The sequence below is a fragment of the Dipodomys merriami genome, unplaced genomic scaffold (genome assembly GCF_024711535.1).
Source record: "Dipodomys merriami isolate MVZ:Mamm:240054 unplaced genomic scaffold, mDipMer1.0.p SCAF_185, whole genome shotgun sequence".
Classification (NCBI taxonomy): Eukaryota; Metazoa; Chordata; class Mammalia; order Rodentia; family Heteromyidae; genus Dipodomys; species Dipodomys merriami.
In genome coordinates this window covers 324,744-345,599 of record NW_027203215.1, presented here as the reverse complement: position 1 = coordinate 345,599, position 20,856 = coordinate 324,744, and the positions used below count along the sequence as shown (strand labels likewise).

Below are 20,856 nucleotides of genomic sequence, written 5' to 3'. Positions count from 1 at the left end.
TGTTAGGAAAACGGACCCTTAAATATGTATTTTAATGTTTTCGTTTCTTTCATGCATGTGTTTCTAACGCATTTATAAGATTATTTCTTTGTTGCTTTGTATGTCCCTCCCCCACAGTGTAACCCCCGCTTTCACTATATTTGATGTCAGTATAACATGTGGAGGAGATGGGGACAAACAAGTCGTTTAAGGATTCAGGTGGACCTGTTGCAACAATGAGAAGTACAAAATGTCATGTCAAAACCAGCTTTACAATGTCGGTGTGTGGGGGGAGAGGGGAGGCTGGGAAGGGAGGTGAAGGGTAAACAAAGGAGGAGGCTGCAATGCTTGGTAAGAAATGTACACATTATCCTGCCCATGTAATTGTAGCCCCTCTGTACAGTATGTTCTCAAATAAAATAAAATAAAATTAAAAAAAAAAAAAAGAGTCTCACAGACTTTCTTGCCCACACTGGTTTCAAACTGTGATCCTCAAATCTCAGACTCCTGAGTAGCTGGATGATAGGCATGAGCCACTAGCGCCCAGCTTTGTTAAGAATTTTATAATTAATCATGTTTCCCTTTTCAAAAGAGCAGCAAGCAAGTTTGGAGCCAAAGTCACTGCACATCTGTGACATCTGCGTGTCTGGATTCTCAGCTTGGGTGGCATGTATTAACTTTGCCCCTGTGCCAATATCCCTACTCTTGTTTGCCATTTACCTTATGTATGCTTCAAATTTTAATACTTACATCTTTGTAAGCTGTCATTAAGTCTTGGCTTTATGGAAAAAGCGAAGTTTTAAGTAAATAAAAACAAGAAGAATTATATAGAATGTTTCCAGTTGTTTAGTTACCTGGAAAACTGAAACAATGATAACAATGTCTACATTTTTTTGATAGGCTGAGCCTACATGTCTGGTTATGAATTAGCGTATAAACTTGGAAGCATACATAATGACTAAATTTTCAGCTGAAGTGAACATTTGTCTTTGTGCACCAATTTGTTCTTACAAACATTGGGGGAAAAAAAGCATCCTTTTCTTCCTTGGCCAAGACTGACTTCCCCCAACAATTCACACATCATTTATCAACTATAGTTTGTGGTAATGATAAAACTGAAATGCACCTGTGCTTGGGACAGGACACTGTTCACAGGGCTTGTTCCAGGCTCGGCCGATGTTGTAGGAACAACAACACATCTTCTTGGTCATATTGAACAACAGTTCTCCATCACAGGTCTGGTTGTCAGCATAGTAGTTTCTGTAGCACAAACTTCTTCTCATGTCTAGAGGAAAGGAGGACAGAAGAGTTAGTGATGCCAATGGAGGAAAGCACAACAGGTCTGGTGAGATACTCCAGGAGCAAATGAATGGTACTGCACTGGGCTTTGATAAAGGCAGACAAAGTCTGCTCATAAACACATAACATTTGTGTTTGTTTGTTTGTCAGTCATGGGGCTTGAACTCTGTGCCTGGGTGCTGTCCCTCAGCTCTTCAGCTCAAGGCTAGCACTCTACCACTTGAGCCACAGAGCCACTTCTGGCCTTTTCTATTTATGTGGTATTGAGGAATTGAACCCAGGGCCTCATGCATGCAAGGCAAGCACTCTACCACTGAGCCGCCTTCCCAGTCCCAACATACAACATTTATAGGCAGCTAAGAAGGTACTTATACTACCACAATGAAAATAATTTGGGGAATATATTCCCTGGTATGTTGTGCCACAGAACGAAGTCATTGTGTAGCCGTAGGATCAATAAACTTTCCATGACTCCCCACCCGGTATCCTAGTAACAATTCTCCACCGTTATTTGGCGTGAGTTTCTCACTTCCGACTCACGGTGTTTTAATATTGTAGGTCAGTGCTGTAAATATAACTGTATAAAGATACACCCAGAAGTCAAACAAAAGAAGTCTTATAAAACTGTAGTTTGGGATTTTCTGACATTACATTAAAAAAAAAACAAAAAAACAACTCCTGATCACCAACACAAAGCCGTGCAAAATGCCAAAGCTGCTGGTCCACAGCGCAAGAGGCGCTTCTGAAAGACAGCCCAGGAACACAGCCCACTCCACCTGATGAGGAACACAGCCCTGAGGGCCAGCTGCTGGAGCTGGCTTTGCAAACGAGAAGCCAAACGTGGCCTTACCCATGCAGTTATTTCCCCCGTTCACTTGCATGTAGTCCGGAGGACAGATGCAGGTGTAGTTGCCGATGGTATTGTAGCACGTCCCCGGACCGCAGATTCCAGGAGTCTCACACTCATTCACATCTACAATCCAAAGAGAAAGTGGAGACAGGAAAACACTCTTTGGAATAAGTAGTCTGTACCCGATGTCAATATCAATGGTGACCAGCGGGACACTCTGAGATCTAGATGTGAATAGGAGGCATGGAGCTCATCCGGGTCCTTTGTGTGAATGTGTGTGTCTTCAGGAAAGAACGTTTGAGGAACTCTCGCGTTCTCATTGGAGTTCCTGATACAGTGAGTTGGGAACAACTCCAAAGAGGAGGTGGAAATGTGGAGAGAGTATTTTCAGATATTCTTCAGAATGACAACTCTACACGTGGTATGTGCGTAAGAATCTACCGAAGGACATAACGTGTCCTGAATCCATCAGCAGTGGGCTTTGTGAGTCCCTGCTGTAAGGCAATATGGAAGCAGTTCCTCAACTCTCCTGCATTCTTTCTATCCACGAGCCTGAGATCTGTGTTTTCTGCACTGATACTCAACTATACTTAAGGAACTCATCCATGTCATCTTCTAGACCATTGGGAGAAGCAGGAGAACATTTCCTATGCAGAACACAAGACAGTGTCCTTCCTAACTGGATGTGTGACTGCTCTAATTAGGTAAAACTCAGCTTTCCCATCTACTTCTACAGTCCGGGTGCTCCAAAGCCTGGACATATTCAACCCTTCCCGTCTTTTAGTAGCTAACGGCTCTGGTACTGATGGGAAGTGATAGAGGTAAGAGGAGCCTAGAACGTTCCCCCAACATTGTGGCTCCTGAAGTGGGACTGGGTGCTGCTCTAATAGTTCTTTGGAAGCGCCCAGAAAACTCTTCTGTAGGAATAAATGGGACTATGGCCTGACATGGCAAAACTCCACTTACAGGGCAACGACGCGGCAATGGTCCTATTTAGACCGTTGTTCTTACACTGTTAAGCCTTCAGTCTCCTGATAACAGTAGGATGGGTTTTCGGGTCCAGTTCTCAATGCTGGAAAGAACTTATCATCTAGTAAGGGCTGATTACCTACCATCACACACTCGGTTTTCCTCATTCAGGTAGTAACCAGTTGGACAGCGGCACTGGAAACTGCCAAAGGTGTTGATACATTTCCCCCCTTGGCACAGTCCTGGTAGCTCTTGGCACTCGTCAATATCTATCAGATTGAAAACAAGAGCATTCCTTCAGCAACGTAGAGAAACCTAAAGAATTTCAAGATGCAGGTACTGTAAGACAAAGCAAACAGACATACCTTCCAAGATCACAGTGATGGGGTTGGGACGAAACCCTTCTCCTCCAGGACAAAGAATCTTGTACTCAGCTGTCAAGACCACAAAAAAAAAAAATTCAAAGTGAGTTATTTCCGATCTAGAATTTCTAGAAATAGTTACCTTTCAGAGAAATGCTGATATATCTCACTATATTCCTGAAGACTCAAGAATCTTTAGCCATTAGTGGAACTCTGTAAAGTGAGTTAAAGTCTTTATGTGTATTTGTCATTTGCAAATAGATTCTGTTACATGTACATAGGCCAGTGTACCTGGTCCTGGGACCCTTCAGTTCCTCTCTTGACTGTCTTGCCTTGTGAACTATTTCATTCAATATCTCCAACACTATTTCTTTTCAAAAGATCTTTCTTTTCCAAAAGCTTTCTAGCCGGGCGCAGGTGGCTCACACCTGTAATCCTAGCTACTCAGGATGCTGAGATCTGAGGATCATGGTTCAAAGCCAGCCCAGGCAGCAAAGTCCGTGAGACCCTTATCTCCAATAAACCACTAAAAAACCAGAAGTGGCGCTGTGGCTCAAGTGGTAGAGTGCTCGCCTTGAGCTGAAGAGCACAGGGACAATGTTCAGGCCCAGAGTTCAAGCCCCACAACTGACCAAAAAGAAAAAAGCTTTCTAAAGAGCTCCATCTCCATTTTTAAATGTCATTCAGCTGTACTGCCTGTGAATTCCGGCTTCCTTTAATTGGGTGTGAAGCTGAGGAAGAGCCTTCTCTCAGCCTTCATCCTCCACCTTTCCTCAGTGTCCACCCACCTTCCTTCCTTGCTCCTCTGAGACTAAATGAATGCTAGTTCTCCAGGCCCCCACCCCCCACCCCAAACAACCTTCTAGAGTATCCTCTTATTCCTACATTTAGCTCTTTGCCCAATAGTTTCATCCAGGACCATATACTCTGGTGTCATACACCTGCACTGTGATACACCCTGGAACATGCGAATAACCATGAACCCGGCCTTCAGCAGCATTTTAGGAAGAAAATTAGTTTACAACCATCACTGGCTTTCCAAACCTTACCATCATCCCTAACCTGGCTTTTCTGAAATGGCATGTATTAATTCATTCCCATCCTAATTCTGTCTTAGAATTTTGGGTAGATTACTGTTGTGTTTCCCCAACTGAAAAATCTAGATTTGCGGCATTCAACATTACTGAAAGTGATTTTTTTTCTTTTTTTTTCCCTCTTCTTGCTACTTTCCATTCTTCTGGAGTTTCCTCTTTTAGGCCACACCATTTCTTAAATGCTCAATTGAAAAAGTGTACCAAGTGGTGAGTACCCTCTTCCAGAGGGAACTGAATCCCCTCTTAGAAGCGAAGGGAGAGGGTAGTAGCTGGGATGAATGATCTTGTTTAATCCAGCGTGATGTTCCACAATGCGAAGCAACTTGCCCAATGTGACAAGTGGTAGAGCTCCTCCTATCAGTCATGGCGCCTTGATTGCTTGTACACAGCACTTAGGTTTGGGTCATGTTTGGTTTACTGAGCTGTATACGCCTAGAGGGCAGAATCTATTCGAATTCATCTTTCCACATCCAAACAAGACACTCAGGTACTTATGGAGTATTTTTTTTTAAGGAATGGGTAGTCCATTAGCAAGGGGGAAAAAATATCAACATATACCCCCAATGGACCATAAATGGCAGCCACCGACTTTCCCTAAGGAAGCTACACCCAATTCTGAAGCATAATACAGCATTCGCTTCAAAAATAAGAACTCATTTCTGTAGGGGATATATTATTTCTTTCTTTTTTTGGGGGGGGAGGGTCTGGTCACGGGGCCTGAACTCTGGGCCTGGGCGCTGTCCCTCAGCTCTTCAGCTCAAGGCTAGCGCTCTACCACTTGAGCCACAGTGCCACTTCCGGCTTTTTACTTTTTGTTTATGTGGTGCTGAGGAATCGAACCAAGGGCCTCAGGCATGCAAGGCAAGTGCTCTACCACTGAGCCACCTTCCCAGCCCTGGGATATATTATTTCTGTCCTTAAAATCATATCCTAAAGCTTCCTTTTTCAGTGATACCCTATGAGCGGAATGATTTTATAGTTGTTGTTATAACTAATTTGCGGCTCTGAGGCTGTTCCAGTATTTCCCAACCCAGCCAACCAAGTAAGAAGTGATCCATCCATGCATTTGGGGAAGGCAAGCAACATGGCAGTGGTCCCCTAACCTGGATGCACTTTCAGTAATGCTAGCTGCTCTCAGATAGGAGAGAGATGTTCCCTGCCCCGGCCCAGCTTTTAGTGCAAGAAAAAATGGGGTACTTTGTGACTTTCAAGTAGAGAGGAGGACTCTCCACAGGGTGAAGGGAGAATCCATCTACTCTTCCTACATAAGCACAGAGGTTACTAGGGGCTCCCTCCTTCCGTGTCTTCTCTTTTCTGTGCAAGCAGAAAAAGAGAATTGGCCTGAACTGCAATAACAACAAATAGTAGGATGTCTACTTACATGTGTTCACAGCAGGGCACAGCTCGCAGGGAGTTCCCCAGGCTCTACCCAGAGAGCAGCAGCAGGACGCCTTGGACACACCGACTCCGATTTCATTGCTACAGGCTGTGTCTCCATTGTCTCCTCTGGGTCGAATATCCAAATAGCAATTTCCAGAGCGGGTATCTGTTTACCATAGACAAATGAAAGAGTGTCAGGCAGATTCTTTTCACTGAGAGGTTGAAAATTCAAAGTCTTTTCCGAAATGACATTCAACATCATAATGTACTTCTACTAAGAAAGTAAAAAAGTACCCAGGAGCATATACTTGGACTTTTCTTTTAAGAAAGGAAATCTGAAAATAGGAAACTTACCTTGGAAATATAATCATTTCTCTGCTTTTAGTAACCATGAAGCTAGAATATTCAAACTCACTTTTACAGTCTAACAAAATAAACACCATGAAGCTGGAACTGGAGATGTTTGAGGGGCGGGGGTGGGGGGGATGGTGGGACAATGCAGTCATCATATTCACTGTATATATGTAAAAAGTTGAACTAGGAAAAAGGTTGTATAGACTATTTGGTAATCGGACTATTTTGTAAATAGAATGTTTAACGATAAGAAACGGTTTCTGAAAAGATTTCACAGATCTTACCAACACAGCCAACTCGAGTAGGATTCAGCTCAAAATCGGGAGGACAGTCACAGGTGTAGCTGCCTGGAGTGTTGACACAATTTCCACTGATGCACGTAGTCGGGTCCAGACATTCATTAACATCTACAACCAAACATCCATGGGTAGAATTACCAAATGGGCCAACGTTGTGGCTGACATCATCCTAAAACGGTAGAACTAAGTCTAGAGCCCCCAACAAGATTTTTTTTTTTAGAGAGTCAATAGTTTTAATTACACGTAGAAATGCAGTCTTCCACTTCTGAAATAAAACCTCTCAGGAAGGAACTATGTCATATTCTTTGATCTCTTTCCCCTGGAACATAGTTACCACTCAAATTTGTCATCAGGATAAAATATAACTTTGGGACTAGGGAAAAAATTCCAGTCAAGGTAACTGAAGGCAAAACATTGCCATGACCCAGGTCAACCAAAATTTGAGAAACAGGTCTCTATATATATATATATGATAATATGTGTGGCTTGTTATTTTGTCAAATTAGAGCAAGATGTCCCCAAGAACCCTCAGGAGTGGGCAACCTTTGCAATTTCTCCTGAACACACATGCAAGGACCCTAGCATAATTCTTCTAGCCTTCAGAGTCTCTCTCTCTCTCTTTCCTCTCCTCTTTCTCTCCTCTGTCTCTCTCTGTCTCTGTCTCTCTGTCTCTGTCTCTCTCCTCTCTGTCTCTCAGTTATCCATGCCGAGTAAAATATTCCCCCCCCCCAGTTTCCATTATAAAATATGGGCAGAATTCCAGATGTTTAAGATATGGGTTTTTGAAAATTCCCACTCCAGTGCAATTCTTTTGTCTATTCTAAACATTTAGGAAATGTTCAAAACTAGACAAGTGGATCCCACGAGGGGAGGCTGGAGAACGGGGCCTTTGTCCTCAGGACCTTCTCAGGGCGCTGCTAATCTTCCTGTGGGTTCCATAAGACAGGATTCTTTTGCTCAAATCCCATGTGAAGTGGGGTGTATAGGACCGGACCAATGGCAATGAGGTTAGAACGATGGCTTGGGGTTGAGGAAGCGGGGCCTGGACTAGGGAGAGGTACCTTCCTGAGGTTTGCTAGAAGCCTCGCTCGATACCAGACTGCTTTCGAGAAAAACTAAGGGAAGACATATGCCTGGGAGGAATATTCCAGTCCAAAGCATTTGTGAGGAGGTGGTTGGTGGTCGTCATGATTTTGGCAGCCACTGAGTCATGGCTTGTTCAAGTTGCTTAAGTAAAAGAATTTTCCCGAAATCCTGAGCTTCTACGTGCTGTGACCAGTTCTATTTGTATCCTTGACCAGAAGAGGAGCTCAGGAATAAGAAATGTCCATCACTGTCCAAGTCTTTACTCAGTGCCAGAGCGAGCAAGTGATAATCCGTTGGGTGTCTGGGACTCTTACCATTTCTTTCTTATTGCCCAGAAAGTGATTTGCTCTACAGGAAAAGGACTTAGACATAAGAAATGGGATGGGATGGGGTATAAATGACAATGGGAAAGCACAAGGAGAAAACCCGTGGGCATGGCGTTCAAAAGACACACTCTGGAAATGTACCCTAGAAAGAAAGGAACTGTCTGTGAAGCCGTATAGGCGAATACAACTCTGAGGGATACTCCCTCCGAGACATGAGCTTTGTTCTAAAACTGTGTATTCTGCTCCCTTGCCTGGCTCTCACTCCCTTTTCTGCATCCTCACATCTAGTCGGTTCGGGATTTGAGGAACTGTTCCTCCCTCTGTGTGGCGTTACCTCGAGGGCTAGCGTGGTGTGGGCCCAGTGAGGCCCTGGGAACGGAGTCCCCGGATGCCTGGGAGCCCACCCGGATGTGAATGGACGCCTTACCTGTGCAGTTGCCACCGCTTCGGTCCAGTTCGTAGCCTATCTCACACTCGCAGCGGAACAAGCCCGGGAGGTTGTGGCAAGTGCCGAAAACACAGATGTTGGGAAGAGAGCACTCATCGATATCTTGGGGGAAAGGGAAGTGGGGGCAGAAAGGTTAATCCACTCACCAAAACTAGGCCACTGATATCACTATTGATGGAATGAATTCTCTGACAGTGATCTAGACACTTTCTCTATACTTTTAGATCCTCTGTTACACACAAGGGAATCTTACTGATAACAGGCTATGGCTCCTTCGTCTGCATTAGAGGCCAGGCAGTTAAATACTGAATGGATGCGTATTTATTTCCATTCAAATGGGTCCGCATCACTTTTTAAAGCAAGGGCCCAACAGGCCAGAGTAGAATACATGCTTTGGTGTTGTCCGTGTATCCCCTATTTCAGTTGTTGTGGCTTAAAACTTTTTAAGAACTACAAAATCTTTTCCTTGTGGTAGCTTTTTGAGTCAGCTTTATAATCCACCACCCCTAGTGAATAACAGAAATCTCCACGCACAAAGACAGACACTGGCATGCGTTTGCTACTATGGACAGAGATGTAAAACACGGAGGGGCCCCTCCCTCAGACTTCTGTCCCTGCCACATGACAGACGCTTGTGGTACCGATGCAGGGCACATTTTCAGACTCGGGACCGGCTTTAAATAGCCAGGGCCATGCTGCCAGTGATGATTTATATTAAGAACAAACAAATAAACAAAACCTTCCTTTCTAGCATTAAGACAAGGAAAACTTTCACTGTGACTGTTTATGTTACTAGAGGTGGCACAGTACCTGTTTTCCTTGGATGTTTGGACTAAAAAAAGTAAACAAGGCATTAGGCACACGATCAACAGCATAATCTAGTTTCTTGCCTCAGAAGAGTTTTATATCAACTTCTACATATTTAATACAAACTGTATAAAGAGCACCCCATGGTTCAAGAACAAAGAAAAGTATTTATGTAGAAATAAATGATAAATTATATATGAGAAATACATGAGATAAATAAGAAATATATTTATATAATATATATAAGATATAAAGTAGACATGTATAGACATAAATATCAGAGCTAAAGGTGTATTCCAAGGTTGTATCTTCTTAACAAGGAACAACTATTAGCTAATACATTACTCAGGGCTTTGTTTAAACTTGTCAATTGCTATCATCTGTTTATTTCTACTGAAATCTTCTTAGTTCATTGTAGGCACTAATTATTTGGAATGAGGAAGAATGTGTTTCGGTTTGAAAAGGCTGGGTAAAGAGGAGAATCTTGTGCTTCCTAATTGTGCTTAACTGGTAGGTCCCCAGTTTTTTTTTTTTTTTTTTGGTCGTGGGGCTTGAACTCGGCTTGGGCGCTGTCCCTGCGCTCTTCAGCTCAAGGTGAGCACTCTACTGCTTGAGCCACAGTGACACTTCAGTTTTCTAGTGGTTTATTGGAGATAAGAGTCTCACGGACTTTCCTGCCCGGGCTGACCTTGAATCGCGATCCTCAGATCTCAGCCTCCTGAGTAGCTAGGATTACAAGCGTGAGCCACTGGCGCCCGGCTGACTCTTCATTTCTGACCAGTGCTTCTCTAAGCCTAGAGAACCCCTGATAATATTCCAATAGGTTCCCAACGGATGGTTTTATAAAACAGTGTTCTATAATTATAAATGTTAGCTATGTAGAGAATATTCTGGGCTGGACTTAGGACATTATTCTACATAATAAAGACTGCAGAGGTAAATCATTCCACATAGAAGCTTATCTGCTCTGCCATTATTCCGAAGCCTTTATTTCTAGAATGCAAACAACAGGGGACCTTTGCTGTGGGTTCTTTTCCCCATAGATAAGGGTAAGTATGCTATGTTGAGCTGACCACACTTGGTGATCCTCTTTCTCTTATGTCAAATAGTGGACTGCATCTGATCACGTCACCAAGTTTGGGAGGTGTAGCCTATAGAAAGAGAACACATTTTTCTCTGCACATTTTTTTTTTTTTTTTTGCAGAGAAATGCTTCATTTGGAGACCTAGGCTCTCCTTGAAACTGATCAACTTAAGATGTGAAGCCAACATATACCTCCACCTCACAAGAAGACAAGGATCAGGAATATTTAGACCCCTGTGCTTCAGACAGCCCTGGAAGCTTTCCAGCCGCTGGCCGGTGCCTTACCTTCACAGGCTTTCCCGTCAGCGCTGGGCAGGAAGCCCATGTCACACTCACAGCGGTAGCCTCCAGGGGCATTGAGGCACTGGCCGTTGCCGCAGAGATTCAGGTTCTCGGAGCACTCATCGAGGTCTACAGACAGGACGAAACACAAGTTACTCTATTTCACTGAGGAGCTTTCCAATGCTTTTTAGTAAGTGTCAGCTTCCTGAGAGTAGCTATTTCACCATGTCTTCTAGTTAGTTAATATACGTAAACTCGACTTGTCTTTTTCTTTTGAATGCTAAATATGCAATGAATACATGCTTCAGATGCAGAATTCTGAATGCAAAATCGCCCCCTAAGACTGTAAAATGAGTCTGTAATAAGCCAAACAAATTAAGCAAACCCTCCCCCAAAAGATCATACACATGGAGGACAGATTTATGAATGGAAAGAGCATGTCATTGTTTATGCTATTAAGCTCAGAGGCACAGCAAAGGAGCTCAAATGGTAACCACAGAGGAGATAACAGTCCTATCTGCTCACTCTCTTAACCATGTAGGTGCAATTTATGCAACCATATCTTAATCGTAGTTATTAAAACATGCACAGTGGTTCACATTAATTCTTGGACTATATATTAATTAGAGCATTCTCCCTATATAAAACTGGAAGTGAATGCATTCATTACAAAACAGTTATGGAATTCTTACAGAAGCTCATGTAGAATGAGGAGCAGGATGCTAATGGGTAGCAGAAAAAAGATAAATACTGCAAAAAAAAATACATCCACCTCTCCTCATTCAAAGCATTTAATCCTTGTCCTCACATAGCCTTCTATAATAAGAGTATCCTTGAGTTTGATTTGGGAAACAAGTCAGCACGGGCAAAAATAAAGTAAAAGTGAAATGTAAAAGGAAATGTGATTTGTTTTAAACAAATGACATCATAATACACAGTAAAATAGATATATAAATTGTGTGTGGGTGTTGGGGGAGACAGAAAGAAAGACAGATAACCTTTTGAAGATTCTCGAGTTGACCTGGGCCTAATTTTTTTTTTGGGGGGGGGGTGTCAGTCATGGGGTTTGAACTCAGGGCCTGGGCACTGTCCTTGAGCTCTTTTGCTCAAGGCTAGTGCTCTACCACATTGAGCCACAGTACCACTTCCAGTTTCTGAGTGGTAAATTGGAGATAAGAGTCTCACTGGAACTTTTCTGCCTGGACTGGCTTGGAACCACGATCCTCAGATTGCAGTCTCCTGAGTAAGCTAGGATTACAGGCGTGAGCCACCAGAGCCCAGCCTTGGCTCTAAATTTTTATTTTGTAAGAATCTAGTCTCGAGTAATCTTTTCTGCTAAACTGCCCTCCCCAAAGAATCCTTGGTCTGAAATGTGTGGAAGACCTTGCCTCCCATTCTAGCTCAAGCCTACCTGTACAAGTGAAGCCATCGCCCGTGTAACCTTCCTTACAGAGACAGCGGTAAGAGCCCATGGTGTTTTTGCAGTCCGCATGTTGGCTGCACATGTGTGTTCCATTGGAGCATTCGTCCAGATCTTAAGGAATGACATTACATCATCATTCACTGAAAGTTAGCTGGCAGTTAAAACAAGTTATAGCCAAGGTAAATTTGCCTTTACAGTATATAGGTCATGATAAGCAATTTCTACTTCACCTGTGCATTTAACACCATCTCCAATCCAGCCCGGACTGCAGCTACATTTGAAACTTCCTGCCGTGTTGGTGCATACAGCATGCCTGCCACAGTTGTGTGCTCCGATTTCACACTCATTGATATCTGGAAAAATAATCAGTGGTTTAGAAAAGCTTCACACAAGTGCTCCTCTGTTCTTTTAAATAGCTTAGCAATATTCTAACATCAACTTGCCTTCATCCATGCAACAGTTTAGATTTATGTGTAAATATAAGTTTATATTTAACCTATGTATCAAACAGCTTTATGTTTCAATTTACAAAGAAAGAACAATTTGATAGCGTTCGCTATTGCTAGCTCTAATTATTTTCTGTATTGTAAACATCCAGTCACTGCAAAGCAAAATGAACCTCTTTCCAGGTAAAGACCTTAAGAAGTGAGTTACCTACCAGTCTATTCTATTACCGAGCTAATACTCATGGGTATATATTTTATGGTCAATATTCTTATCAAGTCAACTATAGAGTAATGATGGACATTGTTTTTTTTTACAAACTACATTAAAAAAAGGAATGCAATGTTGTTGGTATGTCAGAAAACTTTTGATTCACACTACATATAATAAACATTTTATTCTTAAACTTAAAACATTATTAATTATGCTTTATCTTTTATTTTAGATAAGGCTAATTCAAGCATGTGCAGAAAATACTCCTGAAAGCAGTATGTTTGCTCTAACATCGTTGAGTCCTAGCACATGGGAAGCCTAACCCTTCTTAAATATTTTCTGTAAAACTCAAGTCACTCTAGAGGGGATTTTGACAGAATAAAAAATAGCAGATTAGCATCCAATTACTTCAAGATTCCTAATTCTCCATTCCTCAAAATTTCATTCTCCACATTTAGCCACAACAAGACCATACAAATGTAGTAAGAAAAGTACGAAATGAAAAACATCTTGCTTCCCGAACTTTACCTTTTATCGAATAGGTTTTCATAATCAGCACTGTTATTTATTAAGGGTAAAAAATCATGGGCGTGATGCTATGAGTTTATGTGGAAACTAACGTCTCAGACAAGATGGATGAAGGTCATGAAGGATAACAGTGAGATACAAAATGCACAAGACTTTCCAGTGATCACTTGAATAGCTGCATGAGAAAGAAATGGGGCCAGCAACTTGTGTCTTCCCTTTTGTTTTCTTAAGAGGCCCTGTTCAATGATGTGAAAGTGCTGGGAAGCATGCTGCTTGCCACACGCGCCCTGTGAAACTCCAACCGTCACAGCCTTGACATCACCACTTCAAGAGCAAAACCACAATAGAAACGCAGCGTCTCCTGCACCATTTCTTCTTACAATGCTACTCGTCACCACAACAAGGAACCCTATCTGGAAGGCTATCTTCATAATCACTGTATCTTGCACAGGTGAATTTTCTCGAAACCTTGGCAGCCACAGGAACCTATATAGAGTTTTGGTGGCAGGTCAAGGACAGCACTCAGCTTACACTTGTGACTGGGAGCTTTAACCAACTGAAGAGCTGTGCACAGCACGCCCCAAGGAAAGAAGGGACACAGCCAACTCAGGAGTAACAGGGTAAGTGGGCCTGGGAATTCAAGGGCAATATTCATACACATGTCCTCACAGACTCCACAGAACTGGCACCAATCTTTCAACCAGGGCATGCAAATAACTGCTTTCCTCAGAAGACTCACACCACCACTTTGTGGATCCTGTTTTCATTTCCTTAATTTTTTTTTTTTTTTTTTTGGTAAGTCATGGGGCCTGAACTCTGGACCTGGGCGCTGTCCCTCAGCTCTTCAGCTCAAGGCCAATGCTCTACCACTTGAGCCACAGTGCCACTTCTGGCTTTTTCTGTGTATGTGGTACTGTGGAATCAAACCCAGGGCTTCATGCATGCTAGGCAATCACTCTACCACTAAACCACATCGCCAACCCCATTTCCCTAACCTTATTTTGTTATTTGTGTCTCTGCTATTAAACACTTTTTTAAAAAGATTTGATTAATCTAGAAACTATCTCTTACCAATTTCTTTTTTTTAAGGTCTGAGAGCAGCACTTAAACTAGGTACCTGATACTTTTGCTCACTGAATAGCACCCTACCAAATGAGCCATGCCTTTAACCCCAACAGTTGATTATTCACTTTTTTCCTTTCCAATTTCTTTTCTTTCATTTTGATAAGTAATTTATGTAATGAGGAGCACCGAAGCACTGTACCTTTGTATTCCTCCTCTAAGGGCATCTTCCTTTGGTCTCGCTGTGTGTGAATGCCTAGAATCCTTCTTAATGCCAAAGGTACCCTTAGCTCCTTCATGCTTTTATATGTAATTTTTAATTTTATTTATTTACTTATTTGTCCATCATGGGGCTTGAACCTAAGGTCTGGGCACTGTCCCTGAGCCACAGCGCCTTTTCTGGTTTTCAGGTGGTTTATTGGAGCTAAGAGTCTCACAAACTTTCCTGCCAGGGCTGGTTCTGAGGCACGATCCTCAGATCTCAGCTTCCTGAGTAGCTAGGATGACAAGCAGGAGCCACCAGCGCCTGGCTTTATATGTAATCTTGTGTTTAAAAAAATTACCATCCGATCATTAAAAAAAATTTAAAAAAATAAAAATTAAAAATTACCATCCGGATCAGGCACTGGTGACTCACGCCTGTAATCCTAGCTACTCAGGAGGCTGAGATCTGAGGATCGTGGTTCAAAGCCTGCCTGGGCAGGAAAGTCCCTGAGACTCTTTTTTTTTGGGGGGGGAAAGGGGGGTCCGGTCGTGGGGCCTGAACTCTGGGCCTGGGCGCTGTCCCTCAGCTCTTCAGCTCAAGGCTAGCGCTCTACCACTAGAGCCACAGCACCACTTCCGGCTTTTTTCTTTTTTGCTGAGGAATCGAACCCAGGGCCTCATGCATGCAAGGCAAGCAGTCTACCACTGAGCCACCTTCCCAGCCCTCCCTGAGACTCTTATCTCCAAAAAATAAAAAAACCACTCAGAAAACTGGAAGTGGTGCAGTGGCTCAAGTGGTAGAGCACTAGCCTTGAGCTGAAGAGCTGAGGGACAGCGCCCAGGCCCAGGGTTCAAGCCCCATGACTGACAAAAAAAAAAAATTACTGTATGTTTTAAAAAGGAGGATCTCATTTTAGCATTAATAATATGTCAATAGAAAGTTCTAATTCAATAGGTATTTTTAACTTTGTTGTTGTGCCTTCAAGGAGGATGGAATGGTATTTCCAAAAGGCATATTATCGTAGGCCTTGGGATATTAAAACAGAATAATTCACAAGCCAAAATTCAGCTTCCTACTTACATAACTCATCATTTCAAATGCCTTCTACTCTTGGTACTCAACAAGTGAATTAGAACAACAACACGGCCATAAAGCCTTTCCGAATAAAGTTATTGCACATGTGTGGATGCCTACGCATCCAACAACACAATTATGTCATCATTATGTGTGTGACACACTCGGCTAAGAAGATGTGGTGTTATAAAAGCAAACAGAAGGGGAAACTGAGTCCTTAGGAAACCAAGCAAACAAAAGTGCTGAATTGAAACTCTCTTTAATAATGTGAAGAAACACAGCCCGTGCTTGCCAAGAACATCTCTTTCTGTACAAATGTTCTCTTTCCCCTTCGAGTCTGCTCCAGACAGAAAATTCCTTTTTAAGATTAAATGGAAGCCAAGAAAAGCAAAGAAATTCAAATTTTAGGCTGACATTGCATCCTCTTTATTCCCACAAATCCTTGGGCTCAAAGACTCCAAGGTCCTGCGTACAGGGCCCCTGAAGGGCAAAGGCCTGGGGCGTGGTCTGAGTAGACCAGGAGTGTAGATTCTGTGACCCACGCAAGTCTGCTGCCCCAGTATGGGCTGCGTTCTAAGCTGCACTGGCCTCCTACGGCCATGATACAGGGAGAGGCTGCATCCCACACAGAGCACCTGCTTTCCTGCCCTCTGGATCTCTGAGTCCACACAGCTGGCCATTGAGGGATCTTCTGGATTAGGAATTGAGGAAGAGGAAGTAGCAGTGAATGGAAAGGCCAAACACAAAGGCAACTTGGATTTCTTAATTTGGATGAAAACAGGACACAAAACTGTGAACTGAACACCCATGGAGTTTTCACAAGCTGCCAGCCAGTGGCAGGGAATTAGCGGTGCTAAGTAACTGGAAGGAAATGAACACAACTCTTCCCTCACTGCTAGTGGGTGAAGTATGTGATTCTCTCCCACGGGTGAAGGCCCTCCAGAAACATTTCTCATGTGAAAGGCACCAGAGCGTTGGAGAAATAGATTTGCCACACATCCTACTATTGTAACTGAAAAAACAACTCTGATTTCCATTCCATTCACTCCCATGCCTTATTAATTGACTAAGTGAACCTATCAGGGAAGACAGGTTTTTTAAAAAAAATGTTTGTGAAAGCCAAGATGTGCCCAGAATGGTACCTAGCAGTGACCTGTTGTTTTTCTTCTTACAATCACAGGTATGTAGAATGAGTAGAAGGTTTGCACTGGTTTGTAATCCAGCCCCAGGAAGGACAAACTATGTCCCAGGTTCCAAGTAAAAGGCACATTCTCTCTCCATTAAATCAAACATTCCTCTCAGCAATACCCACAATTTGGACAAAGCATAAATAGGAAAAAATAACCCCTTAGCATCTGTGTGGGCTGGGAATGTAAGGCAGTGGGTGGATTCTTAACACTGTTAAAGTGATTGGCAAGGGGAAAAAAATGTTTATTTGTTAAAATGGAAACAATCAGTAATGACAAGGAGCTGAAATATTTAGACCAAGCTGTCATGGAGCCCAGATGACTATTTTTTTTTTTAGTTCTCATGAAAGAAAGTCCCTTCTTATGAAATAGCATACATGTTTTTGTAATTCCTTTCCAGAATACTCATTTGAAAAAAATCTATCTATGTATCTATCTATATTTTGTATGTTTTTCCCACACAGCACAGGTCCAAGGTCTATTCTTGCTTTATCTGTTGTGTGGCTTGCTCATCTAATTAGGCAAGATTCATGCCTCTATTTACATTAGTTGCTTGGGACATTATAAACACTTGTCTTTATCGTGCCGGTCACCAAGGTAACCTAATGGTACTCCAAATTACCAGTGACACCAATGTTAAAGCAAAAGGAGGCTAAAAGAACCCTCATTACATGGGATTGCAAAGGTATTTTTGGCCCAGGACTTTTTTTTAACCTTGTTTTTGAGTGTATTAAACTTCCTGTCAATTTCTGTTTATACAAGTCATTTCCAATCCAACAAGATGCCCTTGGTGGCTGTAATAACAAGATTTACAGACAATCTCTCTCCTCTTGCTAATGCAGACTCACCTCCTACAGGTCACCATGGTGCCAACTACTCAGGGAAACCACTGAGTAATTACAAGAACATCCAGGTACTGGATCATGAACATGGATGGAAGAACTAGGAATGAAATTCAGGATTCCACTGCTCAGGTGAGGGTATTGTATCTCTGCTACTCTGATCCTAAAGGCTCCATGAAAGTCAAGGCTTCTTCTAAGAGTGCTAATGAAGTATTATTCGATTGAAAAGTTATTTTAGGCAGCAATGTAGAAGAATGGGGCAAGATACTGGCCCCACAGAAAGGACGTAGTATTTCTTCCATTCTTCATGCTTCAAGTTCACTAAAAGACTCCTCTTTTGTGAAACAGGATAGATGTTATCTATCATGTAGCACTTGTCCCCAAAGTCTCTGTAAGTCCAACTATAAAAAACAAGCCTTCCCACATACATAGTGAACATTTCCTTCCTCAAATTGATCTCAAGGTGTATTGGTAAAGAATGATTACTTTTGATTGGTTAGATGTTATGCCTTTAAACTGGGCTGTAAAGACAGCGTTTGTATGTCTCACTTAATAAGAAAGCAATTGTTCTGATTTATTGGCCAACACAATGTTCAATGGTGTTACAGACATTATATCTCACCCAAAATATGGCATAAAAATTTAAGCTTTCTTCATGTAAAGAAATTGAAAAGAATCAAATATTGTGCATACCCTAGTGGGCTGGAATTTGGAATACTAGAGACTCTTTCTTATAGGCCATGAATGAAATTAACTTCTTTCATTAGAATTAAAGCCTTCTATTTATATTAAAATTTTTTAAACCTAATTCAAGCTTACCATGAGCTCTATTATACTTTAAATTATGCTTATGTCATAATGTTACATTAAAATATGCCAGTAAAACTTTATTCTGCTAATCCATGTGCTTATAGTATCATGGCTTCATGTTTGAAGATTCCAACTAGACACTAATAAGATAATGTCATTATCACAGCATGCCTTCATCCATTTGGTATTTAAAAGATGAGTTTTCTATACATATTAGGAAAGATTTTCCCCAGACACTACTAGTATTAGACACATAAAAATTATAAATGGTTCAATTATCCCTTTACAGGACTTACTAAATCCCGTGAATAAATTGCTATGTGAGTTAAAGCAAAATATATCAAAAGCGCTCTTATTCTAGAAACTGTAAGATTGGAGATAGTTGACATCTGAACAGAAAGATAACCACCTCTCAAGGACAATTTCAGTTATCGAACTTTGAGCAAAACATGGCAAGAGTGCTATATACAACACTTTGCTTTGAGAAAGGGCTACAAATGCCTGATAATTAGCCTGGTCATTGCATTGCTATTAAAACGTGCTTTTAGCCTCCTAAAATGTCATTTATGATGCTAATTCATGCCGGATGTCTTTTTTATTCACTGGTAAAGGTCATAAAAATGTCTACTGTTATTCAACTATAAAATATGCCAAATGCCAGATGTACAGAAGGTAAATGTATTAAAAGTGTTGCGCAGTATGCGTTATGATACAATTTAAATATCAGTAGTCTTTTCATGTAACATTTGACTGTTCCGTATGAAGGAAACCTACACACCTGTGCAGCCCGTCTTTCCTTTTTTGCCTGAGTAGCCCAGGTCGCAGTGGCAGATGAAGGAACCTTTCGTGTTTTCACAGGTTCCACTGAGGCAGATATTCGGATTCAGGTCGCATTCGTTGACGTCTGTAAAACACAGATGCTGTTCATACACCCAATGCTCCGATACAATTGAATTTTATCTCCCTGAGATAATGTAATTAGGGCAAATAAATTAGAAAAAGTAAAACACTTTCAGATTTAAAAAAAACAAACAACTCGTGAATTTTCTTTTTCTTTCTTTCTTTCTTTTTTTTTTTTTGTGCTAGTCCCAGGGCTTGAACTCAGGCAGGGCCTGGGCACTGTCCCTGAGCTTTTTTTTTTTTTGCTCAAGGCTAGCACTCTACCCCTTGAGCCACAGCGCCACTTCTGAAATATTATGTTTAAACACTTTCAGGAGAAAAAAGAATACTAGATTTATGAAGTTTAACTCACTATTGACTTTCCCCACTGGAGAGGAGTCATATAACCTGGCTAAATCATAGAAGCTAGCTTTCACCTGGTCTGTGGAAGTACAAGATATTTAAATACAAGTTCTATACCCCTAAATAGCCTTCTTTTCCAATGAGAGCCATCTATCCACAAAGCATACTACCCTTTGGGTAATTTTTAAAAGCTTATGACTAAGCAGACAAGTGAGAAAACCTTGTCCTCTTTCCTTACCTACACAAGTCTTCATGTCTTCAGATGCCATGAACCCATCAAAGCACAAACACCGGTACTCTCCAGGTATGTTTGTACACTGGCCTCCATCACAGATATTGGGATTATCTTCACACTCATCAATGTCTACAAAGAATAAAGGCAACAGCCATAGGTGGATCCATTATTCAAGGAGGAAACATTAGCTGACTCAAGTCAAACAAACTCAATGTACTGGCACAAGATCATTAACCCTCAACTCCAACTGGAACGTTACACAATTACCCTACCCAGTTATCCTGGGTGAGAAAGAATCATTTTCAAGATGCATAAGACACTGTTTAAGGGCAAGTCCAGGTTCCTCAAAAAGTCTATACTTTAATTAGAAATCTTAACTCACGTGAATTTTCATTCAAAATGATTATCTTATTTTTCTCATTGTAAAACCATAAATGCCTAATGTCTATTAGCTTCTGTTTACTGATATTTTAAGGTAAAACCTGCTTGAAATTTTGAGTATCTCCTTAGATACACTTTGAATTAAAAATCTTGTTTCTAATAGTTACTTTTTTGTAGCCAAAGTCACCTGTGTAGTTGGTTAGGGAGAGCTTTCTAAGTCAAATAAACTAATCATGGCTCTTAAGTACAATTTCTCTTCTTAAGAATTCGCATGGTGGGGGCGGGGAGACACGAGAGAAAATGAGGGATCCTTACGTATGTAACTGTCACCCCTCCAAACCTTCCCTTTACAAGAAAATTTAAAACAAAATGAAACAAAATTAAATGTAAAAAAAAGAATTTGTATTTTGGGCAACTGATGAAAGAGTTGATATCAATCATGATATAGTCTGATTGTTGAATGGTAACTCCTTTGTACAATTACTTAACAGTTATTTTTAAAAAAACAAAATAAAGTGAATGAGCACATGAGAGAGAGAAAAAAAGAATTTTCATTTCTACCAAGACCTTGGGCAATGCTGTTGCTGCAGTC

The 20,856-nt window shown here is 41.5% G+C and overlaps 1 protein-coding gene across 2 annotated transcripts in view; it reads right to left on the bottom strand.

Moving 5' to 3' along the window:
* Fbn1 (fibrillin 1) overlaps nucleotides 1–20,856 on the bottom strand; it is a 203,474-nt gene that overhangs the window by 47,977 nt on the left and 134,641 nt on the right. For both annotated transcript variants that reach the window (XM_070026602.1, XM_070026603.1), the window contains 12 exons: nucleotides 19,887–20,012; nucleotides 19,185–19,310; nucleotides 12,272–12,394; nucleotides 12,030–12,152; nucleotides 10,622–10,747; nucleotides 8,426–8,548; nucleotides 6,572–6,694; nucleotides 5,935–6,099; nucleotides 3,463–3,531; nucleotides 3,241–3,366; nucleotides 2,129–2,251; nucleotides 1,106–1,264 (listed from right to left, as the gene is read on the bottom strand). In XM_070026602.1, coding sequence (XP_069882703.1) covers nucleotides 1,106–1,264; nucleotides 2,129–2,251; nucleotides 3,241–3,366; nucleotides 3,463–3,531; nucleotides 5,935–6,099; nucleotides 6,572–6,694; nucleotides 8,426–8,548; nucleotides 10,622–10,747; nucleotides 12,030–12,152; nucleotides 12,272–12,394; nucleotides 19,185–19,310; nucleotides 19,887–20,012 — 1,512 coding nt within the window. The remainder of the gene's footprint in view (nucleotides 1–1,105; nucleotides 1,265–2,128; nucleotides 2,252–3,240; nucleotides 3,367–3,462; nucleotides 3,532–5,934; nucleotides 6,100–6,571; nucleotides 6,695–8,425; nucleotides 8,549–10,621; nucleotides 10,748–12,029; nucleotides 12,153–12,271; nucleotides 12,395–19,184; nucleotides 19,311–19,886; nucleotides 20,013–20,856) is intronic.